The sequence below is a fragment of the Bubalus bubalis genome, chromosome 12 (genome assembly GCF_019923935.1).
Source record: "Bubalus bubalis isolate 160015118507 breed Murrah chromosome 12, NDDB_SH_1, whole genome shotgun sequence".
NCBI lineage: Eukaryota > Metazoa > Chordata > Mammalia > Artiodactyla > Bovidae > Bubalus > Bubalus bubalis.
In genome coordinates, this window is record NC_059168.1 from 66,865,175 (window position 1) to 66,887,412 (window position 22,238).

Here is a 22,238-nt window from a genome sequence, read left to right on the forward strand (position 1 = left end):
TATGCACTTTATTTGAAATCCTGGCGATTTCTTTCATATATTGATGTAAACATCATTTGGCTTCCCTTTGTGGTTTACAAAAACAAACACACAGAGATCTATAAATATACTAGTCGTGTTTTACTAGTGAATCTCCAAATTAGCTGGGGCATTGAGAAAGAATTTAATTTGGGTGTTGAGTGGAAACCAAGGGTGTATTTCTTTAAAAAGATGAAACCAGTGAGCTGAATGCCTTACACGTGAACATCTGCACAGACGGAAATTCCCAAGATGCCCAGGAGCCCAGCCTTTGCGCAGACTCCAGCACCAGTATTATCTGAAAAGGGGGGAAATTGTTGAAAGAAAGAGAATGAAGACGTTAGCAAATTAGATTTAATTTAGCAAACCAATGCCCTTTAGTAAATGTTTTGACAAGGGGTTGTACATATAATTTCATGTTGCCCAAGATTTCAGCTATACTTGTAAAGAATAATCATATATTAGCTTAAATAAGACTAACAATTCCTGGAAGTACTCTCTGACTCAGTTGATGCCATGGCATTCTGCATTGATGGCATGCCAGTGTACCTTTACTTGTAAGTACTAATGACCTTATTAAAAGAAAAATACCTTAACACCTGGGCAATAGAAAGGTAATAAACGCCATTTCTTTTCTTCTTTATCTACCTCCCACTACTCTGAGGAATTTTTCTTGCTGCCTTCACTGTCTGTGAAGCCTCTCTTTCATTCTGGCCACTCTTACTACTTGGCCATATTTAGCAATTTTGTGTAAAAATACCAGGAATGACTGCAGTGACATATGTTAACTGGATAAATCAGAGTTTTTATTCCCCATCTGTCAGTCCACTTTGCCTGCTCTTTTTTGGACCAGTCTTATCCTAAATTCTGATTGCTCTTTAACCTTTTTGAGAAACAGTTGACAAATATATTTGTATATATTTAAAATGTACAATATATTGGGGCTCCCCTGGTGGCACAGTGGTAAACAATCCACCTTCAACGCAGGAATCTCAGGTTCGATCCCTGGGTCAGGAAGATACCCCTGAGAAGGAAATGGCTACCCACTCCAGTATTCTTGCCTGGAAAATCCCGTGGACTCAGGAGCCTGACAGGCTATGGTACACTGGGTTACAAAGACTCGGACATGATTTAGTGACTAAGCCACCTCCAAAGTGTGCAATATGATAATTTGATATACAGATACATTATAGAAAGTCAAAATAGCACATCCATCACTACCCGTAGTTAACCCTTTTGTGTTGTGTGGTAGAAATTCTTAATCTCTACTGTCAGCAACTTTCAAGTATACAATACCATATTATTAACCAGAGTTACCATGTTGAACTTTGTGTTCAGTTGCTCAGTCATGTCTGACCCCTGGCGACCCTATGGGCTGTAGCCTGCCAGGCTCCTCTGACCATGGGATTTTCCCAGGCAAGAATACTGGAGTGGGTTGCCATTTCCTACTCCAAAGGAATCTTCCCAACCTGTGGATCGAACACAGATGTCCTGTGTCTCCTGCATTCCAGGTGGATTCTTTACCACTGAGCCTCTAAGGAAGCCCTATACTATACTTTAGAAAATCCAATAGTTTTTCCTTGGTCCCAAAGGAATCTCTTTTTATTCCATCCTCTATCTTAATGAATTAACTTCTCCACCAGATCATGTGTTCCTTGGGGGCAGAGTTTTATTCATTTCTGTGTCTCCCCCAACATTTAGAAGCATTTCCACACAAGAAAGATATTTAATTCCCCCAATAAACCAAATTGAGTCATGTTTCATGTTTATTTGTATCTCACACAGCACTTAACAGAGTGCCTGACATATTGGAGCAGTCAGAAAATATTTGGTGAAGGAATGATTGATTGGTACTTACGTGTCTTATCAGCCACTTCCCCCTGATATAAGGGGACATGTTCGCAAAGCTGCCTGATGGGTGATCCAAACAGGAACCAATCCACGTTTGTGATCAGAGACTTCAGTGGGTTGTACTTGACCCAGATGTATTTGTCAGAGAACATGCTGTTCAAAGCCTAGATCAGTACGACAGAGTGGAATAAGATGAAATAAATCAATACAATCTGGTGTACCTTATTCTAAATTGTGACTTTTTCTCTTTCAAATTATTGAACAGAAGGTGGTCAGGGATCTCAAGACATTATTTCTTCTGACCGCTTGGTCTGTAGAGAAGCCTCATTATTATTATCAATGTTATTTTGCAGCTAATGACAATGAAACCTAGAGAGAGTGAATCCTGTGCCCAATGAGAAGACACAAAAGGAAAATTAAACCTCAGGTTCCTAGCCTCACACAATGTTTGCTTATTCTCACTATATTGTATTTACTTGCACCACTGTGTTATTGGATATTATAACTTCACTCATTTTTCCTCCCAATCATTACTTCCTAAAGCCTTGTTTTAAGAGAACAGCAGTTAGTCCTTTCTACAAAGACACTGGCATTTATGATAGTTTTTAAATTTTTAATTGTTATTTTTACTTTCTAAGGAAATAAGTGGTTTGCCTGAGGACACATATCTAGGGTTGAGCAGAGGCAGCCTTTGTATTATAAGTTCTTACACCTGGCGGCTGCATAGTGGAACTCAAGCTAAGAGATAAATTCCTGCTCTAAAATCAATGAATATGAAAATGCTTTAAAGTGGAGAGTACGTATCCTTATCCCTTACCCTCTTCATTTCTCCATGGACCCCATATTCTCTGGCTCAAGAACAGGGAATACCTAAGGCTACCCCAGACTTACCTTCCTCTCAAAGATGTACCGTTTGAGCTGGTCCAGAGCAGGGATGGCTTTGTGGTCCATCTTCAGGATGTAGCAGGCTCTTCTGGAGAGCACCCTGAGCGCAATGTAGCCCTAAAGCAGCAAGAGCACAGTCACTGCCCCTCCCAGTTCCCTGGGTTCTGAACTTCGTGAGTACAGCCCTTCAGGAAAGCTTCAAACATGCACAGTAAGATTTTCAAGCTGCAATCCATTCTATCCATTTGACTTCTTTTACCGCGTCATTTCACTTTTTCACTTGTCATTTCTGTCTCTAAATTTCTGTAAACTCTTGACGTGTCTCTCACTTTTCACGTTTTGGTTTTGCAGTTTGGGGTTTGAAAGGTTAAGGAGAAATTGTTCTTTGTCTTTCTCTATTGATTTTGTTCTGCCACGTCTTCAATTTGGAGTAAATACTGTGCTTTCAAATATGTTAATTACCAGCCACAAGTTTCCATTTACATTTAAAGTCAAATTAAATAAAATTTAAAGTGTACTTCCTCCATCACATATTTCAAGTGCTCTGTAACCACAAGTGATTAGTAGCTTCCCTATTGGAAAATGCAGATACAGAGCATTTCTACCATTGCAGAAAGTTCCACTGGACAGTACTGCTTTAGAAGATCTCCTCAACATATCCAAACCACCCTCACTCTCCACACATACATGTTTCATTGACTCTCCTCTCCCCTCTTCACCATCTTCTCTTCATCTTTTCTCCACCTCAAACCCAAGCTGGCTGCATAAGGATGGAATGAAGGAAGTTGGGATTGGAAGAACAATGGAAGGTGAAGAACTTGGAGCCAAAAGGAACCTTCTGGAATATTCATCTGGAGTGGAATTTTCTCTGCATAGTTCCAAATAATTATTCAGCATATAAGATTGTATATAATGCAAATCTTTCTAGTCCCTAATTTTTAGTTCTCACTAATTTCCAGTTCCTAAAATCCAAAAATCCAGAAGCCAAGCCTGATGATAGTGGAGAGACTTATACCAACTTCTCACCATGCTACTTTTTAAAGATACTTTTGGGATTTCCCTGATATCTGCTTAAAAAGAATTTCAGCACAACTCCTTGAAAACTAAGACTTGATGCTTTCAAATGTGTCATGAAACTCCCAATAACAGTGGGACAGAGGCAGGGAGGAGGTTTCTACAAGAAAAGCAAGTTCAAATGCCCAGTGCCATAGACTATGGACTACTTATATCCACAGTGCATAACTCTCTCCATAGATAAAAGCAGGTTTCTCACCCAGGAGGAACAAATGGAAAACAAAAACATAAATGAATGAATCAAGGATGGAATAGTTTTCTGAACAGGTTTCTGAGATTTATTGTTAATTCCAGCAATTGAAACTTGGAAATAGCATAATGTTTTTAAGTTAACATGCTTTAATTCTTCCAAAAGTATAATTTATTTCATATCCTATGTACACAGTTAAATATGTAGCTGTTCAGGATTTCTGCTATTTTGTGACTGCTTGTTTCATGATTGCTCTCTTTCTGCAGAATTTTTTGTATTAGAAGAAGCCCTACTTCACTCACACATTTGAAAAACATTTTTGAGAGCCTGTGTGTCAGGCCTTGCCCTGGGTTTTAGTCACCCTTCTAGGCACTTTCTGAGCCTGTAATGAGCCAGCATCATCATGCTTCCTACCTGAAAAAATCAAGCAAATTTGTATATTTCCTGTCTCATCAATTTTTAAATTAGAAATGGGAAAAGAAGAAGTAAGGAAATTCTGAAAGAATTACAAGGATAGATCCTGGAATTCAAATGCATGATAAATGGTTGTCCCTCCACCCTGTAGGAGTCCATTCTTGAAGAATATAAAATATTGCTGCTTACATGTTTATAGTCAAAAATGGTGGTAGAGGAGCATGATCCTGCGTGGATGTTAATGATGGCAGCATTTTTTTCATTGTCAATTGTCATCGTCTCCTGAATTTGGCCACCTTTGTCAGTTGGGCTGATGATGTTATAAACCTAGATTGACAAAGACATAATGGTGTTTTCACAAACCATGTGCATTTGAAAGGCAACCCTCCTGGCAAAGTAAAGCCTTCTATTGCTTTGAACAAGAGATTGAACATTGAGATGTTCCCACTGGCATCCCAGACCAAAAGCCCATGCTAAAATAAGAATGCAAAGGTCCTCCTCTTAGTTCATTGTATTATATATGGGCAAAGCAATGACATCACATGAGAAATGAAATTGACCACATTTTAAAGCAATGGGTTATATTTTTAAGGTATTGTGATTGGAAGAAATAGTCAGCCTCATTGTTTCTGTTATTGGTTATTTCTGGGATTTCATCCCACACGTAGGGCATGTAGACTCTCTACTGTCCTTCAGATTATCTTGTGTCTTTTTTTTCCTCTCCCAATATCTCTAGGATATAATATCTATAGTGAACTAACTCACCTCATTTCCCAAAGATTGTGTCCCAAAGATGGCCAGTGCCACCAGAAATACCACCTGAAAAACAGATCAGTCACATCCATTCATAATAGGGTTGTCATTTGGAGTGGGGTGACACAGGACAAGCACAAATATCTCAGAAAACATACTTAAAGACACTGGGGGGAGGTCATGGATGGTCAACAGTCCATTTCCAAAATGTGCCAATACTCATTCATTTGACAGGCATTTGATGAGTTTTTTCCTAATTTTCAGATTAGTTCTCCCTTTGTTACCAAATTCCTGACCCTTCCCAACAACACAACCGTCTAGAAAGAATATGCCAGAAAAATACTTGGGGGAAATACAAGATGCTTTTTGGTGTTAAAAGTAATAATAATAATATTAGTAATAAATTTTTAAAAAATACTTGGGAGAAATGAGCAGTAAGAAAGGGGTCATTTTACTAAGAGGAGGACCCTGGAGGTATTCACACTGGCTTTAGTAGTCAGGCATCAAGTTGTGTTTTTTGGTTTAAAAAATTATTTAATGCCTTGAGATAAAGAGAGTAAGACAGATTTAAAATAGATTCATGGGTGATAGGGGTACCTATGTATTCCTAAGGGAAACTATGAAAATCAGATTGTGGAGGCACAAATAACTTCTGAGGCTGACATCAAAGAAAACATCCACATTCCCATTAGTGATGCCTCGGACAAGTGTTAGGCCAGCAGAACGTGAGACTGACCCAGGGGCACTGCTGACATCTTGCTGCAGTTGTACAAGGGTCTCATTCAATATGCTGATCCTGGTTTTGTGTTCCCTGTTCTGAACATCACAGGGCACTGCACTGTCATTGAGACTGCTAATGGAGAGACTCTTCAGAGGGGCAGATGTTTTTAGTACCTGTCAGTGAGGTTTCAGAGAAGGCAATGGCAACCCACTCCAGTACTCTTGCCTGGGAAATCCCATGGACGGAGGAGCCTGGTAGGCTACAGTCCATGGGGTTGCGAAGAGCCGGACATGACTGAGCGACTTCACTTTCACTTTTCACTTTCATGCACTGGGGAAGGAGATGGCAACCCTCTCCAGTATTCTTGCCTGGAGAATTCCAGGGACGGGAGCCTGGTGGGCTGCCATCTATGGGGTCGCACAGAGTCAGACACGACTGACGTGACTTAGCAGCAGCAGCAGCAGTGAGGTTTCCCTACTTCCCTTTGCATCTCATCAGTAATATTTCTGTCCTGGTGACTGGGTAGAATGTCTAACACGGACCTAAGTGCAGATGTCCAATCTGTCTACTCGCATACGGAAAACCTGGGCTCCAAGGCCAGCTCTAGTAACCTCTGACACTCCTAAGTGTTCTGTTTAATGGGTCAAATACAGAAGCTTGAGTTAGATGGGTGGAGGGCTGAGCACCTTAGTGGAATGATTAAAGAGTCAGGAAATGTCCCCTGCCCCCAAATAGCCACCCACCCAACAATGTGATTAATACACCACAGTCCTAGGTGTGCATTTGGGGGTTAGATCTCTCTTGGAAAATCAAGAGATCCTGGGAGAAGGAACTCATTAAATTGTCAGTGTTTGACAGCTTCTGGGGAGGTACTTATATTACTCTCTCCCTCAACAACTCAGTGAGAATAAGGGGTAGAGGCTCCATGCAGCCATAGATCATAGTTCACTGTCTATGGAGCGCTGCCGTGTGAAGCTATGGGAGACTGGGATCAGGGCCAGGATCAGTTGGAGTGGTCACGGCAGGGCTGCTCTGCCATGATTGCTTCTGTATGTGGGGCCTAAGATGGATAGATTTTAAGACTAAACCCTACATTTCCTGGCCTAGGGAAATCATATTTCTCTGTGCCTCAATCTCTTCACCTGTAGAATGGGGCAATACTACTCAGTTCAGTGGCTTCCCCAGTAGCTCAGCAGTAAAGAATCCGCCTGCAATGCAGGAAATGCAGGAGACACAGGTTTAATACCTGGGTCAGGAAGACCCCCTAGAGTAAGAAACCCTCTCCAGTATTCTCTCAGGAGAATCTCAAGGACGGAGGAGCCTGACAGGCTGTGGTCCATAGGGTCGCGTAAGGTTCAGACACAACAGAAGCAAGTGAGCATAGCACACAAACACTTGTTGCAGTGGATAGATGAAGTGATTCATGTGAATGTTCAGCATACAGCCTAGTCTGCACTTGGGAAATGGCAGATTTTTTTTTTATTATCAATATTATTATTACTTTTGACCATACCTCATGGCATGCAGGATCTTAGTTCCCCAACCAAGGACTGAACTTGTGCCCCTTGCAGCAGAAGCATGGCGCCTTAACTACTTCACCACCAGGAAAGTCCCTGATATTATTATTTTCAAATGACTATTTCCCTTTTAGATGGTAAGTATAGTTATCCTAAAATGCCTATATTCCCTCAAAATTTCACAATAAGGAATTATTATTATCAAAATATTACAAATTAAAATTCCCTAGCTATTTCCCATTTTTTCTTTGTATTTTCTTAGTAAACATCTCAAGAAACAAAGGACAAATAAATATGGACTAATTAATATTTGACATTATTCCTGCCAAAGACAGCATTAATTCAATCAAGAAACTTAGAAGCATGCAGTATTTGTCTAAGACCCCTGAAAACCAACACATATTGGATGTGAACATTCTCTGCAAGCAGTTACCATAAGAGTATAAAGAAGCATAAACAAATACTCACAAGGATTTTCATTTTGCCTGAAAAGAAGCTGCTGGAGCAAGTGAGGCCACCCAGTGCAACTTCTACCTTTATATCAAATTTCAGGTGCAGAAATCTCTGTCCAGAAGGATCACTTTGAAAAAGGCCATGTTCCTATCAATGCCACACCCCAGCAAACTCCTTTATCAGGATTAAGACCCAACCACATAACATAATATCAGAGAAGTTGATTACTCAATAGTGAAAATTTGCCACTTGATCACTCTGTAAATATCACCACTTATCTATTCTGTGTTGCATTTGTGATTTCAATGTCCACCCTTTAAAAGCATTGCAAGATCCTTGTCCTACACAAACATCTCATGGTCATCTATACTAATACTATATTCCTAAATCTCACCTGATGGTAAAGTCCACCCTTAAGACATTAGTTGGGCCCCTAACTCAGCGTCTTTTCATCCCTGCCTGTTGAATTTTTCCATCTAAGAGTTGGATATGAGACTAGAGCTGAGGGTATTGTCTGGGGACATGTTGTAAGAAAAAGCCATCTTATGACTTTTTTTCTCCTCTCCTTCAGATTTGGTGCCAATTTCCAGAAATCCATGAAGAACAAGTCTCAGAGATCCCTCTGCCCAATTACCAGCATTAAGCAATTTTTTATGTTGAAACATTACCTAAAACTCCATCACAACTATGACATATAGTTCTTGCTATCTTGATATACACTGAGAAATTCTCAGACTAAAAAATTAGAGAGAATAAAGATTAAAGCAAGTAATTTTTATAATTCTGCCATTAGAAATGGCTAGCTAGTATTAGGGTGGGATCTTGAACTCAAATGTGGGAAAATACAAAAGCAAATAGCACCTGTAAATGGCAGAATTGTTCAATATGGAAAATTACTACAGTGAGCAAAGAAAAAACATAAATGATGTTCTTGTTCTAGAGCTGGAATGACTTCTTAGCCAGTAACTATTTAAAGCTTGAGCTTTTAAAAAGCAGACATTTGGGCAATTTGGGAGTTACCTAGCTCGTTGGAATTCCCCTACCTTGGCTGTTCAGCTGCATTGGATGTAAAATGGGCTTTTCATTTAATCTAAGATAGCAACAGCAAGAAGGATTACAGTACATCTGCAATTTTCTCCCATATCTGGCTCCAAAAATCCCCCCTAAAATCACACGATAGATATTAGAATTAGAGGTATTACACTCTACCCTTTAATGTGTCCTCTGTCCCCTCAAGAGTTCTGAGTCTCTTTGTCTAATAATGACAATAGTTAAATTAATCGGGGCTTCCCTGTTTGCTCAGGATGGTTAAGAATCTGTCTGCAATGCAGGAGACACCTATTCAATCCCTGGGTTGGGAAGATCCCTTGGAGTAGGAAATGGCAACCCACTCCAGTATTCTTACCTGGGAAATCACATGGACAGAGGAGCCTTGTGGGCTACAGTCCATGGGGTCACAAAGAGTCAGACATGGCTAACACTTTGACTTTAGTATTAATGGAGCACCTAATATGTTCTATCACTTCCTAAGAACTTTGCATATATTAATTCATTTGGTACTCACAACAATCTTATGGGTTACTTTCTAATCATGTTTCATTTTACAAATAAGAAAACTAGGGTGCAGAGAACTCAACTTTTAAGGAGGCAAGTGGGGGTCAGAGCACAATCTGACATCACGTTGTGTCACCAGAGTCCACACTGGTAACAAGCGCAGTCTGTCCTCTCTGAGTGGGTGCTAAGTGTAACTTCTTGCCTTTCTGAGATGGAGGCATTAGCAAGGAGCCTTGTGATTCCAGAAAGTTTCTTGACAAAAAGATAGACTTGGAAATAGGCCTAACCCACAACCCAAGGGTAAAAAATTTAAATAGGGTGAATGAGACACTGTACTTACAAAAGCTATTATAAATAAAATCCAAGACTCAACTGCCTAGCTCCCCACTGAGAGTGTGAAGTTGCCAACATGGAAGGGTCTCCTGCTGGCCTTACCTACACCTTGGACTCTTCTTCAGTGGGTCCAAAAAGGGGCACAACCATATGGACTCTTAAACTTCCCTGGGTGATTCTAATTGAAAGAGCTGTTTCAAATCCTGTCCAAACCCCTCCTGAGGAAAATAGGATTCAAATAGGTTAAGAAACTTGGCCAAGATCATATATAGATACAGTTAGTGGAAAAGATAAGACTTTTTCTTGCTATTTTATTGTTCAAACTAAACAGTAAATCCACTTCCTTACTGATTTTGTTAGCTTTCCTTATGTAAGTTTGAGCCTATTTTAACTATTACCTTTTTTATGACACCTACATCCCCTATTTTTGCAATTTTTCTTTCACTCTCTCACACACACACATGAACATAATTCTGTAACTCTTTTTTTAATTTGCCAGGCCTTTATGTTTGGATATACAATAATATATGAGAGTCAATACATCTAAAACAAAAGTTCCTACATTTTTTCCCTCAAAGCAGCCTTTTTTCTGGACATTGTTATTTCTGCTAACAATTTCCCTCAGGTGTTCAGGCTCACCTTGAGGTTATCCTTGCTTTTTCTGCCATTTTCCTCTGTAATGCCTTGCCCATTTGTGTCTTTCTTTTCAATCTATGAGCTAAAACTCCATTTTCTCACTCTCACCACCACACACTGCCCCTGTCGCAATGACTTTAAGTAACCAGAATTGCTACAGTAGCTGCTATAACAAGAAACACTTAAATCTCAGTGATTTGACAACATAAACTTTTATTTCTCATTCACATAAAGGCCAATACAGATGACTTCATGGACAATGGCTCTCCTGCAACAGATGACTTATGGCTTCCAGCTTCTTTCTTATGTAGCTTCCCCATCTTGATTTCATGGTTATCCTGGCATCAACAAACCAGCAGTTGAGAGTTTAGATCAACAGCATGATGAAAACACATCTTCTTTTAGCTTCTTTAGAATGAAAATGACCACATCCATTCATTATCCATTAGTAAGGACCAGCCACAGTACATATCTAGATGTGAGGGAAATGAAGCTTAGCTCTGTGCCAAAAAGAGGAAGCCAGTCTTTGGGCATTGTCTTCTTGTTTCCAGACTTTCCATTGTTCCATCCTCAAAACCAATTAATTCAAGACTTAAAGGCACCACATTGCTTAAGTCGCTCTTGTGTTCAAAGACTTTCTAAAATTCTCCAGAAACTGTAGGCTTTTGTAGAAATTGAAAACTATTAGCTTGACATTTAACTCACTATTATAGCCTCATTGCAAACTAAATTTCTCAAGTGGTATGAGTGAGAAATATTTGAAATGAAGAAGAGAGGATGTGGTTATAGAGATAGAGAGATGTTCATGTAGTCAATTGCCACAAAAGACACTCAACTTTACTTTCCTGTCCTTTCCCTCCATGTCTTAGGCTCCCCACCTTTCACCATGCTATTTTCTTTTCATATTACCTTTATCTACTTTGTCTCTCTTTCTTCTTTCCTTCCTTCTTTTATTTCTCTTCTTCCTTCTGTTCTTAATGACAGTCTCTCTTATGAAAGTCACCAAATAAATATTCTGAAATGGATAGAAGAATGAATCAGACCCGATGAGTATCTGTTCTTAGAGCTTGCTATCATAAACATAAATAACTATTAAAATATAGTAGGTGTTATGCACACTGTTATATATAAAATAGATAACCAAAAATGACCTACTGTATAGCACAGGGAACTATACTCAGTATTTTGTAGTAACCTACATGCAAAAAGACTCTGAAAAAGAATATACACACACACACACACACACACACACATATATATGTGTATATATATATGAAACACTCTTGTTGTATATTTGAAACTAACACAATATTGTAAGTCAACTATACTTCAATTAAAAAATAATAATCAAGAAATATATAGTAGATGTTAAGTATCAGAAAAGAAACACAAGTAATTTGCAGCCACATGTACAGACCTAGAGATTGCCCTATTGAGTGATGTAAGTCAAACAGAGAAAGGCAAGGATCATATGGTATTGCTTAAACATAGAAACTTAAAAAAGAGTACAAATGAACCAATTTACAAAACAGAAATTGAGTCACAGATGTAGATTTAGTCTCAACTTATGAAACATTTTACAAATCCACAGGTTATAAAATGAACACATGGAACATGTCTTTAGGGCCAAAGACATGATTAGAGGGAACAAAACAGTAGGAGGTGCTTAGAGTTACAGCTTCTGACACATCTTACCCAAATTTGAATTGTCTAGGTGTTCCAGCTACTCACTGTGTGTTCTTTGCCAAGTTGTTTAATCTCTCTGTGCCTCGATATCTTCATCTGTAAAGAAAGGGTAATAAAAGCATCTCCTCACAGGGGTACCATGAAGATTAAACGAGGGCACACATATAAAGCACATAGTAGAGTAGCAGACACAGTAGGTTCTTAATAAATGTTAGCTAATATTATGGTCACTGTTTATTATTCACATACACATTCAGTCTTGTTAGTTATTAAGAAATTGCAAATCAATAATTTAATAAGAAACCATTTACTTCTTTTAGTGAGTGTAAGGTGAAAAAAATTCCATCTTCTGGTTGAAGCCTTTGTAACTACCCCAGCTTAAAGAACTCACGCTCCTCTGAATGCTTTGTCTATATTGCTCGTTTGAAAAAGCTACAAGGCACAAAAGAAAAGCTCCTGGATTTCATGAAAACATCATTCCATTTTTTAGCTGCCATGAGACCTTTGACAAGTTGCAGAGCCTCTCGGTAAGAAGATGGCCCTCATAGAGGAAGTGGGCTCTCACAGATTATGAATCTGTTGGATTTATGAGCCTCTAGAACTATGAGAAATAAATATGTATTGTTTATAAGCCACCAAGTCTGAATGCCTAAGACAATCAGAGAAGGAATAAAGAAGGTAAAATTAAATCTTTTTCCTTATTCTTAATTGATCTGATAGATGTAATGCACACTATGGATTTTGGGTGGTAATGATCTGTCAGTAGAGGTTCATCAATTGTAACAAATGTGCCTTTCCTTTCAGTGTTGCTGAGGGAGGCTATATATGTATGGGGGCAAGGAAGATACAGGAATTCCACTCAATTTTAATGCCAACTTTAAACTTATCTTTTTAAAAAACTGTTTTAAAAAATGAAGAAGTTAAAAAAAGGAAAAAAAAAAAAACAAATGCAACAAATACAAAATAGTTTCAAACATATTAGATATTAATCCAATTATTTCAATAATTACTTTAAATATGAATGATGTAAATACACCAAGTAAAAAAGAGATTGTCAAAGTGGATCAGAAAAACAAGACCCAATTATATGTTATGTTCAAGAAACTCACTTTAAATATAAAGATACAGATTATATATTAAAATACAGTTTAAAGTAAAGGAGTAAAGAAATACATACCATCTAACACTAATTTTTAAAAGTTTGAGTATCCATATTAATTTTAGATAAAGCAGGCTTCAAAAAAAAATTATTCAAGATAAAGTGGGCAATAACAGCATGATAAAGTAGTCAATTCTTTGATTTATTTTAGGGTAAGCCATGAAATTCTACACAATGAATAGTATCTACATTTCTAAAATATACATATCTATTTACATATCCCCTTAAATATGTGCCTATATGAAGAGAGTAAATCAAATTTAAAGGTGTGTTAATTATTTTTAAAAATGAGTGATTGCCTTTTTAGAGAAACACCCATGGAAACTAACACCAATTAAAATATTATTTTTCTGGGAGGAGCGCAAGGAACTTATAGGTGTGGCAAAGAGAAAAGAGCCTTCACACATGCAGGGAAGTATGAGGCTGACATACCTGAGCTCAGAGCCCAGGGAGAAAGGGAATTTTCACATGGGTATCAGTGAGGATTAAATCCCTAGAATATCTATCTCAAGCTTCAGTTCAGTTCAGTTCACTTCAGTCACTCAGTCGTGTCTGACTTTGTGCAACCCCATGAACCGCAGCACGCCAGGCCTCCCTGTCCATCACCAACTCCCGGAGTCCACCCAAACTCATGTCCATCGAGTCGGTGATACCATCCAGCCATCTCATCCTCTGTCGTCCCCTTCTCCTCCTGCCCCCAATCCCTCCCAGCATCAGAGTCTTTTCCAATGAGTCAACTCTTCGCATGAGGTGGCCAAAGTATTGGAGTTTCAGCTTTAGCATCAGTACTTCCAATGAACATCCAGGACTGATCTCCTTTAGAATGGACTGGTTGGATGTCCTTGCAGTCCAAGGGACTCTCAGGAGTCTTCTGCAACACCACAGTTCAAAAGCATCAATTCTTTGACGCTCAGCTTTCTTCACAGTCCAACTCTCACATTCATACATGACTACTGGAAAAACCATAGCCTTGACTAGATGGACCTTTGTTGGCAAAGTAATGTCTCTGCTTTTTAATATGCTACCTAGGTTGGTCATAACTTTCCTACCAAGGAGTAAGGGTCTCTTAATTTCATGGCTGCAATCACCATCTGCAGTGATTTTGGAGCCCCCAAAAAATAAAGTCTGACACTGTTTCCACTGTTTCCTCATCTATTTCTCATGAAGTGATGGGGCCAGATGCCATGATCTTAGTTTTCTGAGCTTAGTGTGTAGTCAATTGTCAGTTCTTGATAAGTGGAATAATTCTGACTCAACTATTCTCTATTGAAATCCAATTAAATAGGAGATTTCATAACTATAAAGAGGAATCTGAGAGTATTAAGAATGTTGTAAGGTGATTCTCACAGCTATGTAACTCCCCCAGTTCACACCACCTGGCTCTGCTGCTCCCCTAGGCTGACACTTGGTTCCTAGGTATCTAGACCCAGACTGCCCCACAGGTCTTGACCAAAGGTCCATCTTCTGTATGAAGCCTCCATAACTATTCCAGCTTAAAGAGGACACACTCCTCTGAATATTTTGTCTCTACTGCTCATTTGGAAAAACTGCAAGGCGTAAAAGAAAAGAATATAGGCTTCTGAGTTTCATGAAAGGATTATTCCATTTTTAACTGCCATGTGACCTTGGATAAGCTCAAAGCCTCCCAGAACCTTCCTCTTACCTTACTTTGATATATCCATGTTATGTGTATGTGTTGTCTCCTTACAGAGCCAGATATGCAATCTGTGAAGCCCAGGGCAAAATGAAAATATGGGACCTCTTGCTCAAGAAACAGAAAACCACCACAATTTTGTAAAGTAATTAGCCTCCAATTAAAATAAATAAATACATTTTTAAAAAAGAAAAAAAAAAGCTTTTTCCTTTCTTCCATAGTTTCTCTCTTTCTCTCAACCTATGATGGTGTCTTTGATTTGATAGTTAATGTCACAATCTCTCAGGCATGGGGATAGTTGGAAGTAATTGCAAATCCTCAGAGGCACCCGGGGCCCCTCACTATGACTCAGCATGCAGGTGTACCTGTCTGACCTTGATCATGTCTGCATTTGCACCCAGACTCCACAGTAGAGGTAGAGGAGTGGGAGGTGGAGAGACCATCCAGGAAGCTGGGGAGAAGCAGGAATTGGGACAACCCATGAACCACACCTCCTTATTTAACTTATATGCAGAGTACATCATGAGAAATGCTGGGCTGTAAGAAGCACAAGCTGGAATCAAGATTGCCTGGAGAAATATCAATAACCTCAGATATGCAGATGACACCACCCTTATGGCAGAAAGTGAAGAGGAACTCAAAAGCCTCTTGATGAAAGTGAAAGTGGAGAGTGAAAAAGTTGGCTTAAAGCTCAATATTCAGAAAATGAAGATCATGGCATCCGGTCCCATCACTTCATGGCAGATAGATGGGGAAACAGTGGAAACAGTGTCAGACTTTATTTTTCTGGGCTCCAAAATCACTGCAGATGGTGACTGCAGCCATGAAATTAAAAGACACTTACTCCTTGGAAGGAAAGTTATGACCAACCTAGACAGCATATTCAAAAGCAGAGACATTACTTTGCCAACAAAGGTCCGTCTAGTCAAGGGTATGTTTTTTCCAGGGGTCATGTATGGATGTGAGAGTTGGACTGTGAAGAAGGCTGAGCACCGAAGAATCAATGCTTTTGAACTGTGGTGTTGGAGAAGACTCTTGAGAGTCCCTTGGACTACAAGGAGATCCAACCAGTCCATTCTGAAGGAGATCAGCCCTGGGATTTCTTTGGAGGGAATGATGCTAAAGCTGAAACTCCAGTACTTTGGCCACCTCATGCGAAGAGTTGACTCATTGGAAAAGACCCTGATGCTAGGAGGAATTGGGGGCAGGAGGAGAAAGGGATGACAGAGGATGAGATGGCTGGATAGCATCACTGACTTCAATTAACGTGAGTCTGAGTGAACTCCGGGAGTTGTTGATGGACAGGGAGGCCTGGCATGCTGTGATTCATGGGGTCACAAAGAGTTGGACATGACTGAGTGACTGAACTGAACTGAACTGAACTGAACTGTTGAGCCACGAATCCAAGCCCCCAGGTAGCATGCTGCATTGTCTCATTAGACTCTACTTACAAAACACAAATTCAAAAATGTAATTAACAATAATTTCAAGTTGGCAACTTCAAAATGTTAAGTTTGGGGCCCTCTTCTGAGCATGAGTCCTGCATGGGTACTATAGTGATCACATGTCCAAAAAACCAATCCTGCCCTTGGACAGATTTCAGGATCTTGGAGTGTGAGCACTTGTTTTATATCTTTGAATCTTCTATAGCACTTGTGTTTAACTGGTTCATTGCATTAGCTTGTTAATTAACATGATTAATTAACATGGTTAATTGATTACTTTTCAATATGAGAAAATGAGCAAAGAATTGTAGGTCTGGGCAGTAAATGAAAAAACTTCCCAGGCTGGATGAGGGGCATTGAGTCTTTATTTAAATGCAGTTGGCCCCCTGAAGAAAAAATACATTCCAGAATAAATCCCAGTGGATACACTCTATTAAGCATTTCCAGGAATTGGAGACTGGGGGTGTGGGTAGAACGAGTACGTAATTGAATAAACATGGAGCTCAGTATTCCCTGAAGCACCTCTGAGTATCCAGCTTCTTCCTCTGAGGATGTATGCTTCCAGACCTGAACAGATTACACACATGTGTGTGTTTTCTATCTGGGATGCAGAAAAGAAAACCAGTTTAGATCAGTCACCCTGCAGAACATTCAATGATCCACAAAATCATGTTTCACTGTTCAGTCTTAGGGCAAGTCCTTCGCTTTGGCTCTTCTGCCAGGGAAGTCATGGGGATAGTTCAGTGTAAGGGCCATGGGGTCCTCACAAAACCTGGGCTCCGGGTGTGACCCTCACAGCTGTGCTACTTTTGGTTCTCATCACTTAGAATCTGATTTTCATCTTCCAGTGTTCACTTCGATCCTTTCCAGGCCTGACTGCTATGGCTGAAGGAACATACCATCAGCATGAGCTTTCACACCACTTTCTCTAAATTGCTTCAATATGAGCAATCAACAAGGAATGTGCTATTACTTCTGAATTACCTGTAAATAATTATAAAGCAGCACGGTATCATCACTTTGTTTCTATTCTTCAAGCAGGCACATTTTCTCCAACTCCTTTTCAGAATAAAAGTACTTTGATTTGATTACTCTTTATAGTGATGAAAAATGAAGTTATTAATCAATATTCCCTTTATCTCTACTTTCATATGTTTTATAGAAATGATGTCATCACTCAAGAGACCTTCTTTTAGCAAGATGTTTCCAAATCCTGTTCACAGCACTTTAACGCTCAAGGTTAGTGACCAATTGGAGTCATAATGTGTCACTGGTTGTCTCTGAGGGGTTCCAGAGGTTTGGCAGATGTGATTGGGCAGACATACAGGCAGCAACAGAAAGGCAGCATTATATAGATTTTGGCAGGCAATGGTCCTAGAGGAAATAACAAAAAGAGAAGGCTCTGTGATGCCATAAGAAAGAGCTTCCTCCATGTTGCTGTAATTTGAAAAGAATTTCTCTCCTATACAAAAAAACAACTATGTAATAAGCATGGATTTTCTGGAATTGGAAGCTTTCTAGTAATAATTATTAACATGCTGTTCTACATGTCCTTATTGCTATTTTTTCAGATGTGTCATTCCTGGCCAGAAATACATATGGAAGATTCAATAGGAGTACATCACAGTTAAAAGCCCTGGGAGCTGTAATCACAGGGACTGTTATTAGAGTCTTAGATGCAAACTGGTAAACCAAGATTGTGGGAGGGGGCAGAAGTCCCCTCCACTCCCCACCTCCAGGTGACGAAGGGTGCTCAAATCTCACAATCAACCATCTGATGTGGGACCATCACAGACTGGTGTTCAGCAAGAAAACAGAGGCAGAGAGACCGAGACAGAATCTCAGCATGAAGGGGATTCCCCTCTCCAGCAAAGACAGTATAGTGTGAAGTCACAGGGGTTAAAGGCCAACTGAGTCCTAAATATCAGAAAATGGGAGAGAAGGAAAGGGAAGATGAGATTCTTTCGGGCTTCCTAGGTGTTGAGGGCAGCCCCTCTATGTACCTACACCAGAGCAGGAATCTTGAATGAGGATATTTAATGATGAAAAATTGCCCTGTAAGTAAACATCCCTTTCACTCAGAGAAAGAGAAGGGAAATAGAAGTCTGATTTATGCAGAACAGCTCTGAAAGGTCCTCCGGATCTGTGGTCTGACCATATCGCACTCATATCGCACCCCTGTTTGATCCACACAAAGAGAGCTTCCACCCAGCTGGACATACAGGGTGTGGGGTGACGTGAGGTCCTGGGTGTGTGTGCTGTGAGATAAAACAGGGCCTTATTCTTGGCATGGCCCAGCATTGAGCTCTGTGGGCAGAGGAGGTTTTATTTACGCAGCGGCTGGTTTGCCCCACACTGACCTTGGGCACTGGGGTCACACCATCTCCCGAGACTCCCTTGCTGTGTTACCATAGCCAGTGCAAGGCAGTACCTATCTAGCTGCCTCCAAAAATCAGAAATGAATAAATATTGTGTATCTTTTACCTTCTAGCTTGAACATCTCCTTTCAGTGTGTGTTTGTCACTCAATCGTGTCTGACTCTTTGCGACCCTGTGGACTGTAGCCTGCCAGGCTCCTCTGTCCATGGAATTCTCCAGGCAAGAATACTGGAGTAGGTTGCCATCTCCTTCTCCAGGGGATCTTCCTGACCCAGGGACTGAACTTGGGTCTCTTGCACTGCAGGCAGATTCTTTACTGTTTGAGCCACCAGGGAAGCCTCTCCCTTTTCTAATTCTAAATTTTAAAATGGGCCTGAAAGTGAAAGTCGCTTGGTCGCATCCCACTCTTTGGGACCCCATGGATATAGTCCGTGGAATTCTCCAGGCCAGAATACTGGAGTGGGTAGCTTATCTCTTCTCCAGGAGATCTTCCCAACCCAGGGGTCGAACCTAGGTTTCCCACATTGCAGGCAGATTCTTTACCAGCTGAGCCACGTGGGAAGCCCAAAATGGGCCTATGGAGCATCATATATGTGTCATATATATTCTAGGTTCTATGGAGGTGACAAAAACACCTGTTTTTCTCTCAAGGGAAGACAAGAAACATATAAAACATAGCTCTCAGAATGGAAGGGAGCAAGATACTTGCTCATGCACGTGGCTTGTAGGATCTCAGTTCCCCTATCAGGGATTGGACCTGGGTCCTCAGCAGTGAGGGTGCAGAGTCCTAACCACTGGACTGCCAGGGAATTCCCACTTCCCTAAGACTTTTGGATGAGACTAGTGTTGGGGTCAGAGTTGACCCCTCCCCACACACATACAGGTGTGGGGTGAGGTGAGTATATTTCATACATACTACACTGATAGCTCAGTTGGTAAAGAAGCCACCTGCAATGCAAGAGACCCCAGTTCGATTCCTGAGTCAGGAAGATCCCCTGGAGAAGGGAACAGCTACCCACTCCAGTATTCTGGCCTGGAGAATTCCATGGACTGTATAGTCCGTGGGGTCGCAAAGAGTTGGACACAACTGGGCGCCTTTCACTTTCACTTTCACACAAAGTATGGGCTTCCCTGGTAGCTCAGCTGGTAAAGAATCCACCTGCAATGCAGGAGACCCCAGTTCGATTCCTGGGTTAGGAAGACCCCCTGGAGAAGGGATAGGCTACCACTCCAGTATTCATGGGCTTCCCTGGTGGCTCAGACAATAAAAAATCCACCTGCAATGTGGGAGACCTGGGTTCGATCCCTGGGTTGGGAAGATCCCCTGGAGGAGGGCTTGGCAACCCACTCCAGTATTCTTGCCTGGAGAATTCCATGGACAGAGGAGCCTGGTGGGCTACAGTCCGTGGAGTCGCAAAAAGTTGGACATGACTGAGTGACTAAGCACAGCACAGCACACACAAAGTACAGAGGAAGAGATTCTTCTGATTTTTCAGGCCACTGAAATACAATATTATATGAAGGATGAATTATTGTCAAATCCAAGATGCATCCTCAGAGGCAGCACAATTGTCTCCCTAAGGAAGTTGCCTCCCAGGAACGTTAATAGCTATTATGAAAAATAAATCAATAAAAGAAAAAAGGAAAACCAGGTTCTGTGGTCAGTTAAGTTTAGGAGAATCTGGATGAAACAATGCGACAGAGATTTCTCCTCCACAAAATCCTCAGCACGTTTGATAGGTGAATGTGAGTTGTCAGTCCCTAAGAGGGAGATTATTGAACCCTGAACTCTAGTTAGCTAGTTAACTAATTACTCACTGTGGAGCATCTTCCAGACCAGCATTCCATAGCCCCAGAGGAAAATATGTCAACCTCCAATCCTTTGTAAGATATGACACACAAAACATATCCTAGGTACTGCAGCCATGTACCAAAGTGACTACACATGGCTGAGTGTACAGACACCGTGCTGTCCCCGCTGACTTTGAAGTCACATGACAGCACGTGAAGAAGATGAAACCTCTTCACAGATCTCTGCCTCTATCCCAGGCTTCCTGATCTTCTGCAGTTAAAGAGAAAGTTTGGAAAAGATTAGTGAACATATTAAAAACATAAAATCTTACCACAGCTACACTAAATCACTCAAGCCAACATTCTGAAAGAGATGTGGATAGTGATCAAGCTTTATAACCACATAACCCAGTCCTGTGATTGCAGTCCATATATAGAAAGATAGCTATGGGCTCAGGAAGGTTTCCCAAGGGAAAATTTATAGATCAGTGATTCATGACGTATAGTTTTTCTCTTCAGTAATTTAATTTACTAACTTCCATTTGTAAGAGAGAGCAAGAAAAAAAAATTAAGACTTTAATTCACCTCCAAGATTGTTTTGAGCATTTACTTGTTTGTCCAAGTGACAATATCTACTCTCTGCTTCTGATGAAAACATCAAAAAAAGATTATGTTAACATCATTTCTGAAAATTTAATTATCTAAAAACAAGTCAAAGGACAAGAATTCCTTTTAGAGCTCCAGGGAAAAAGAAAAAGATTTAGTCCCAGGATATGGAGAAGACGTAATGGAGGCAGTGATATTTGAGCTGAGCCTGGAAAATGAATAACAATTACCAGTTAGAGATAAAGGCAAGGGTTGGCACTCCAGGGTGAAGGAACAGCATGTATGAAGGCAGAGAGGTATGAACCATCCTGAATGTTTCCACTAGAGTGAGAACCCTGGTGTAGCTCAAATACAGATTTTTAGCATAGAGTGACAGATACAGCAGGAGAGGCTTTGGAAATCTTATTAAAAAGGGCCCTCTGTGCCATTCCAATGAGCTTAAAGTTTATCTTGTAGGTTGCCAGTGAAAATTTTAAAGCATAGTAGTCAGTTTACTTAAATACTTTAGAAAAACAGCCTTCGGGAAAACGGAGAAAATGCCCTGGAATATGAGACTGATAACCAGAGCTATCAATTACATCACTGTTGTAAAAGTCCAGGTGAACAAATCTGTGGACAAAGCCAGGGTTGAGAGCCAATTCTAAGATGAAATGACAAGGGTTAGTAACTAACTGTATGTGGTGGTAAGAAGAGTCACAGAGAGTCCTTAGTTTTCTAACCAGATGTATGGTCCTGTCCCTGAGAGAGTTCAGGATTGCAGAGAAAAATATAGGTTTAGTGGAAGTAGCTAATAGAATATGTTTGCATGCCTGCTTGCTCAGTTGTGACCAACTCTTTGTAACCCCATGGATTGTAGCCCACCAGGCTCCTCCACCCATGGGATTTCCCAGGCAAGAATACTGGAGTGGGTTACTATTTCCGCCTCCAGAGGGTCTTTCTGACCCAGGAATCCAACCCACATCTCCTGTGTCTGCTGCATTGACAGACAGATTCTCTACCACCGCGCCACTTGGGAAGCCCTAATAGAACAGCTTAGCCTAAGCAAAAACCTCACAGTGGCTCAGTTGAAGGTACAAAGAGGAAGCCGTGCCACATTCTTGCACGAGCTGCTCTCTGCAAG

The 22,238-nt window shown here is 40.5% G+C and overlaps 1 protein-coding gene across 1 annotated transcript; it reads right to left on the minus strand.

Moving 5' to 3' along the window:
• Nucleotides 1–99: 99 nt before the first annotated feature.
• Nucleotides 100–8,005, minus strand: GKN2 (gastrokine 2). The gene is made up of 6 exons (XM_006049076.3): nt 7,892–8,005; nt 5,198–5,251; nt 4,622–4,759; nt 2,761–2,871; nt 1,877–2,033; nt 100–316 (listed from the first exon to the last, which is right to left on the minus strand). The coding sequence occupies exons 1-6, from the start codon at nt 7,901–7,903 to the stop codon at nt 234–236; spliced, it is 555 nt and encodes a 184-aa protein (XP_006049138.1). The 5' UTR covers nt 7,904–8,005; the 3' UTR covers nt 100–233.
• Between the last annotated feature and the right edge of the window lie 14,233 nt (nt 8,006–22,238).